Source organism: Silene latifolia, chromosome 10 (assembly GCF_048544455.1).
Source record: "Silene latifolia isolate original U9 population chromosome 10, ASM4854445v1, whole genome shotgun sequence".
Lineage (NCBI taxonomy): Eukaryota > Viridiplantae > Streptophyta > Magnoliopsida > Caryophyllales > Caryophyllaceae > Silene > Silene latifolia.
Genome location: NC_133535.1, coordinates 162446781 through 162454720, shown reverse-complemented (window position 1 = coordinate 162454720; position 7940 = coordinate 162446781). Strand labels below are relative to the sequence as shown.

At 36.0% G+C, this 7940-nt stretch overlaps 1 protein-coding gene across 1 annotated transcript; it reads right to left on the bottom strand.

The window, feature by feature from the left end:
- Positions 1-655: 655 nt before the first annotated feature.
- LOC141609508 (glutamine-dependent NAD(+) synthetase-like) lies at positions 656-7488 on the bottom strand. Its single transcript, XM_074428548.1, has 14 exons — positions 7403-7488; positions 5610-5825; positions 5203-5508; positions 4865-5088; positions 4559-4662; positions 4315-4449; positions 4050-4218; positions 3838-3973; positions 3386-3524; positions 3003-3179; positions 2512-2685; positions 2022-2117; positions 1218-1346; positions 656-1115 (listed from the first exon to the last, which is right to left on the bottom strand). Exons 2-14 carry the CDS (start codon positions 5801-5803, stop codon positions 963-965), a joined length of 2136 nt encoding a protein of 711 aa, XP_074284649.1. The 5' UTR covers positions 5804-5825; positions 7403-7488; the 3' UTR covers positions 656-962.
- Between the last annotated feature and the right edge of the window lie 452 nt (positions 7489-7940).

Here is a 7940-nt window from a genome sequence, read left to right as displayed (position 1 = left end):
CATCCTTTTCCCACCTATTAACCCACACATCCACAATTATCACCACTAAAAACCATCAAATTAGTAAGGACAAAATCGTCAATTTAAGGCATTTTTTTAAGATTTGGTATCAAGTTTGGAAGAAAATGTTATTTTAGGTATAAGATTTTAAAGAAAGTTACCTTAGCTATAAGATTTGAAAAAGTAAGTTATTCAAGGTATAAGTTATCAAAAAACCCTAATAACAATAATAATAATAATAATAATCGTGACAAAACACTAATAAACGTAACAATATTCGTGACAAAATAGTAATAATCCATGGCAAACGTGTAGTAATTGTGGAAAATATACGTTGAGGATATATTTTGGCAATATAGATATTGATTAATAAAAACTTTTTTTTACGAGTCCCTTTTGTCATCAAGGGTTAGTGCAACCACAAATTCGGATTTGCATAACACCAGCAAAGTAACAACATAACTAATCCCGTGAATTTTACGGGTAATAGAACTAGTTTGATGATAAATCAAGATGGTCATATACAAGACCAGTTTGACAAAATTAATAATGCTTACATGATAATGAAGATTAATTACACTTGTTGTAAATATGTAAGCAAAATGTACTAAACTAAATAATTAACATGAAATGGCATGTCATTTTTCTTCTATCTGAAAACCTAACATATGAATAACAAGAAACAAATTATTCAAAGTATAGATTAGTCTCATGATAAGAAATCATGAGATTCAAGAATTTGCAAGTCTCCTACCTAATATCTGTGCGAACGTGCCACATGCTTTTTATGAATGTATACAAAGCAAAGCAAAAAAGTGTACTAGGAGGGTAGGAGACCTTGTTAGCCCACTTACCTCTTCTAGTAGACTTACTAATATACCACACTTAAACTAGAAACCTACATTCGGATTTCCTGACCCGGCCGCTGCAACACCCATGCCTCCAACAAGATCAGGCACAACTTATGGCTTGTCTTTATCTGATGATTCCGGTAGAGGCACTCTATTACCGTTCATCTCCGTCACGAGTGCATCAATTTTTCGAAACTGAAATGGCCATCTTGAATTGTACAGAAATTGTCGAAGATCAAAGCGGTTGTCCTCTGGTGAATAACTCTGCCAAAAGCAATTTGTTACATAAGGAATTATAACAAACGAGTTTGTCCGCCTTTGTCCGGGGAACAATGTTTTACCAAATTAATCAAATATAAAAGATACCTCAGCATGGTAGGAAGGTGTAAGTACAGTCATCTTATGTCGATTGATAGAGTAGTACTTAAAGAAGTACTTGACCTTTTCTCCAATCTCAGCAGGTGTCATCCTTGATCCCCATCTAAAGCAAAGATTCTGCAGAAAATTATATAGGATGCCAAAAGTCAGGAGTTAGGATGAAAAACTCGACGTCAACTCGCAAACATTTTCCAGATACTAATAGAATAGTTATTCCATTTCCAAGGGCAACAAAGATCCACAATTATTTGGATTTGAATTTCGATGGAATTTAGCAAACTGCTTTCTGAACTCTATGCTTCTTACATTGTGATTGTCATTTTGATTGAGAGTTGTGGGACAAGAGAAGTCTCTCTTGTGATTTTAACAAGGATAAGATTGCATACAACCGGGAGCCATTGAGGCAGAGGGTAAGTTGTTGCATACTCCACTAATTAGAATAGTATATGACAGCCTAATAATATAGCAAGGGCAGAAGTGAAAATTGTTGATATGACTTTTGAATATTTATTTTATAAGAACTGATATTTATAGCTTAGACAAATGGTTCTAGGTCTTGCTAACAACTGAAAGCCTGAGACAATCAAATCATACTCACCGTCACTAGTTAGAATAGCCTGCAGGAAAAACAGATATAAGTCCTAGGTGGCCAAGACATCAATGTGCAAATTTTCAAGATAATTATTTGTTAATAATTTTACTACGAAACCAAAGTTGAGTTTGTATTAAGCCATATTCGCCTATTTTCATCTCCTCACAGTTTATAAAGCTAAAATTGTAGACATCGCCTACCTTAAACATGGATACTGGACCACAGCGAAATTTTTTACGCAATCTTCCGTAGATTGACAGCTCCTCATAAGTCATGCCCATGTCGACTTCATCGAGCTGTAAGAACAAAGAACCACTTAAGCAATTCTAGATCTATAGTTCATGCAGGAAAACCAGTAGAAGTTAAAGTGAAGAAATTCAAAAAGTATGTCATCTTAAGTTGACAAAATTATGTTTCTAACTGGTAAGCTGAATCTTCACTATTATGCTATCTAGATTATTTTATGGACATAAAAAGGTTATCATATCAGTAACTCATGCATGAAAATGTCGAGAATAGCCCTAATAATCATTAACATTTTGATATCTCTCTTTAATTTACAAGGGTAATGGAGACCATCTCACTGTGAAACTGTCTCGTATAAGGTGTTATTTCATATATGGTACTCCTGATTTTAGTTTGAAACAGTCAACTTCACATAAATGTGTATTCATCTTCTTAAAGAGTCACCTGGGTATAATCAGAACGTATCGGCTCAAGTTCTGCAGTTGGAGGAGCAGCTTCAATCTCTGCCAAGGAAGAGTAACCTAGGTTATCTGCTTTAGCTGCCCACTTCAAGAATGCTCGGAGATCTGTCTTACTAATGCTTCCAATCGGATTTATGTCTGCGGAGCTACAATCATACTAAGAAACAATCCGAAGAATCAATTAATAAGATATGTATTCACCCTACTATTCGCCAATATATATAATATCGTTTAGGCAGATGTTAGCTAGCTAGCTGATAAAGTCATTGAGTGGTAGTACTTATGACCTAGGCTGAAACCCGTCAACATCAGAACTACCATTATCTAGCTGAAAAAAATATGATACGGTTTGTGTGATATGTCTTTATTAGCAAGACAAATTGTGACAATGGAAGTTGTTAAACTACAGAAGTATAAACGGAGGAAAACTCAAAGCCAAAGAGGAAAAGCCTGTAATGAGTTGTAAATATTTACCTTTGTTAAGTAACCACGCAGTGCCTCATCCACATTGGAACTACCTAAAACGAGATAGAATCCTGATTTACTATGAACCCAAGGCATAAGTGATGCCAACATGAAGGCCACCACCATTCTGACTCGAGCTTGGATGTTCTGAAGCGCTAAGTTTTCAGGATTTGAACCTCCATCTACCTGAAATATAAGCAATATGCAGAAGATATTTAAGGCGAGCAGAAGGCATTTTACAAAGCTACATCGTGCGTCAGCTATCTATATAAGAGAAACAGGCTAAATACCACTGCAGTTGGTAAAAATAGGTGAAACACCTGTCGTTCTTTCAAGTACTCCATCTCATTATCATTGTTCTCATTTCACTTGAACGGTTAAATGATGTTTACCTGGTAGCGCAGACATTTGCCTGTTAGAGTTCGAAACAATGTTAGTAGAGCTGAAATGACAGTGTCTATGCTGAGGTTGAGATGCCAGGCTCCAATTTCAGCTGCAAGCTTTCTAGCTCGCGATGTTGTTTCTTCAGAACTGCAAAAGTAATTAAATTTGAGATTTACTGTTTCATATGGGTACCTTTCCGACTGCCCAAGTATTGAAATGGCAAGAAGCAATTTAATACTCCATAAAAACATCCCATAGGCTCACTCTAAGAAAAAAGATGCTTAGATCAATTATCAATATGAGTGTATAAGTACTAAACAGGTCTCCAAAGACCAACTCAGGAACACACATACATAGTGCATGATATATACGTTTCTGAAGTTGCCGGAAACAGCCGCTTTTCACAACATATATAAATTGAAACAGCAAGTCCTATGCATAAAAATATTGGGACAAATACCTATTTTCAGTTCCCATGAATACTGTATAAAATATGCGTTTGGCAAACTCCTTGCTGTCAGTTGGGAACTTCCCATCAGTATACTGTCCAATTCTTATTGCATCCGCTTTGACCTTCTCATCTCCATCCTTAATTTCTGCATTATGCATGAAATCAGAACTAGCTACAACTTACTAGCAAGCTAACGAGGACCAAGTTTGCTTTCACCTTACCTTTGACAACAAGCTGGCACATCCAGCCGACAATAGCAGCAACTGAGGAGCTATCAGCACCACCTGAAAGGGGAAGCAGAAATCCAGAAGCACCACTTCTTCTCAAGTAATCCCACAGCCAGCAAGCTGGCCCGTTGGCTATCTCCTCCTCCGGAGCATGATATCTAATCTACAAGGCATCAATCAATGTAACTCATTAACACTGAGATTCAATGATAAGATACACAATTGAGGACCATGGCTTCATAATTTGTCATAGGGCTACCTTAAGTGGAGAGGAAAGAGGCTCTTTCAAGTGGAATGATCGGCATAACTCGACAGGCACTGAAACAAACGGTACTTTTGTTTTGCAGCTTGCTTGCTCTTGGAAACTGCTAATGGATCCTCGAAGACTAGCAACCTGGTCGAATGAATTCGTGAACTAAATAAGGCAAAAAAAAAAAAAAAAAAAAAAAAAATTATGACCACTGTACTGTACTGTACAAGAAGGAAATCTCAATATCACTTACTATATCAAGATCAACTTGAGCAACCACAACCTCAACATCTTTTAATGAAAATTGTGAGCCTTGGGCAACCACATCTCCATTTACAACAACACAACAGCATCCATCTGCCAACATCAAATCTGTTAGAGTGTATAAAACCGATCTTTGGACTCTAACCATCAGCTTAAGCTTCATCAATCATAGAGACTAGCTAAAATTCGACAGTGATCCATTTTAATCACAATCAGGCAGTCTTCCGAGCTCTCAATAAGGCAAAATGAAAATATCAAAAGCTGAAACCCAAGAATAACAATTTAATTTAATTACCATAATATAAGCGGCCACCATCACAACCCTGATGATTACTATACATGTAGACTCCTCCACGAGTATGTGTAGCATCTATAAAAGCACGCATGCGAACATCAAGCTTTCTTAGTTGATGATGACTTCCACTGGCATTCATAAACACTTCAACACCAGTTAATGCGAGCTCGGCATGTGGAGGATCAGGAGTGAAGAGTTCTTCACAAACTTCAGCTGCTACCATTCTGGCAGAAATTAACTTCATAAATATTTATATAATCGATACACTACAGGAGTTGTCAGTTGTCTTAACAAATATTTGTAATCAGACAATCAAAGAGCAGTAATATGAGACATACGTATCCAAGAACTCCATTAATCCATAACCAAAAGGCACTTTCGTTTGGGATATGGCCTGGGCAACCTTAGGAGGTAGCTGAAACTGCACTATTTCGTACTTATTTTTCCAAGTGGTGAACCACCGGAGCTCTCTATAATTTCCATCATTAGCAAGCCACATCTTTGGCCGTATCATGATGATCTTTCTATCCATACAAACAACTTGGCAATTGTAACGCACCGAGTTACTAAGAATAGGCATTCCAAAGCTGCATAGTATCCCATCCGTCCAATCCCCCAACAAAAGTTCTTTCAAGCACTCCCATCTACAAATTCATCAACAGTTTTCATATTAGTCATGAATTTCAATTAGAAGAAAAACTGAAAGAGAAATAGAAATATAAAATGAAGGGAGGTAGATAAATACGCGTGATTGATAGTATCAAGCTCCAAAAAATGATCTTCGCAGCCATATCCAGTGATTTCAAGCTCAGGACCAAGACGAATAGTGGCACCGGCAGCTTTAGCCAACAAAATGGATTCCTTAATGTTATTGAGGTTAGCATCAAAGTCCATTGCCCATTGATTCAAGTTGCAAGTTGCTACCTTCAACAACCTCATCTTCTACTTTGGTTTTTGTCGTCTACAATTTGTTACTCACTTATTTAGTTAATTCCGCAATTAAGCATTTACTGAAATCGCCCATCAGACCAACGTTAAATGCAAAAATTAATATGGCCACCGAAACCTGTATACTTAAGACCAGAAGCAAATGACAGAAACGAACAGGCATTCCAAAAGTCGCAACATCTAAGAGCATCTCCAATGTTTGAGCAAAAGGAATTGCTTGCAAATTCTTAAAGTTTCAAGCTAGTTGCTCAACCATTAGAGAGCTCCACATGAACTAGCTTAATTTGAGCAACTAGCTCCATGGAACTAGTAGCTCAAATGGACCCACAAAGTAATATATGCCAACTAAATAAATGTATTTGAGTTCATTTAAGCAACAACTCTTATAGCTTAACCATTGGAGGAGTTTGTAGCTTAAAAGTGTTATAGCTCAAAAAGGTGATGTGGAAAGTTAAGCTAGTTGAGTTGTTGCTTACCATTGTGGATGCTCTAACTATAAGTCTCCACAACTCTTCACTTTTAGGACCAAAGTTATGTGTCAAAGGAATAGCACTCAGCTAGGTTCATATTCGTATTACTGCTAACTAATTAAAGACTCGAACGTTTAAATTTTCCAGTTAAGGAACTCAAACTAACACGTTAACTTTCAAGTATCAACGTTATGATATATTTTGACCACCAATATCCATTATCATCCCTAACAAACAAAATTAATAAGGGCTACAAATACTTTTTAATCTTTGATTCATTGTTAATTAACATAGCTAAAATGACTAAAAATGTTAAATTTTCATTTGATTACAACTTAAATGTTAATCATTACAACACATTTAAATTCCTCGCTAACTTGCATCGTACATTCGTACTCTGATAAGTTCCGTTATCGGGTCTGGGCCGCACACGCAACCCAAAACCAATTGGCAATATCTTGACACTCCCCCTCCCCCTCACATATAAGGTCCCGGTTCAGATTGGAAATTTTTCTCGCCAGTTTTTCTTTTTTTATTTTTCATGCGTTTTAGTTTTTTCGACCATTGGTTCTGATACCATAATAAGTTCCGTTATCGGCCTAGGCTGCACACGCATGGAGGAGAGAGAGTCCGGCTTATAAACCCAAGGAGGTTCCATCCCAAAACCAATTGGCAATGGGTGAGTAACTCCTTGGTTTATATGATAGATCCTCTCTCCTATTTTTCTAATGTGGAATACTCGTATGTGCCTTTATCATAGGTGAGTTTTATCTTGACATACTCCAATTTCTACCGCCACCATGTTCTTCAACTGTTCATACGCTCTATTGAGTCATTTTCGAGACCAATATCCGTTGTGAGAGCCCTCTTAAGTTAAGCGGTCTTAAACAAGAATTCGTGATAATATATAACCTCGTAAGTAAGTTGAAAAACAGCCATACGAAACAATTATCCTCAAATAGCCATAAATCAGTTTAATTTAAAACTACAACGATTTAAATCAAACATAATGAAATTATTTGTCGCAATAAAATTAGCATTATACACAACCATAAATTAGGATAAAGCTATTTAAAGATGAGAACTTTAAGCATGTCTAGAAAATTAATCAATTACTTACCACTTTGGAATGATCGAGAATGGATTTTTTTGGCTCAAAATTTAAGTAATCCAAGTTGCTACGTTGATGGAGAAACGAAATTTTTGTTCTCACAAATTATGTGGGTTTGCCAAACTATTTATACTAGTTTAAAACCCGTGAATTTTATGAACTGTTTTGTATTTATTTAGATGATTATTTTAAGTTAAGCAGTTTTTCTATCCTACGCCAAATAGGCATAGGATAATTTGAATAAATTTACCCAAAAAACTTCAATCAATCTATCTATCTATCTATCTATCTATCTATCTATCTATCTATCTATCTATCTATATTAATAAAGGAAGTTTTTTTCGAGCGATTATAGAGAGTCCAACTTTCCAGAAAGACCTCGAGTCTCCAACTTTTTCAAATTACCTTAAATAATAAATCTAATAAGTTTTAATAATTTTTAAATATAGTGAGGGAGTATATCAAGTTTACTAAAACTGCAACAAATATAGCTACGTAAAACCTATTTAAGTAGGACATAATGTCTATATGATAGTATATATATAAA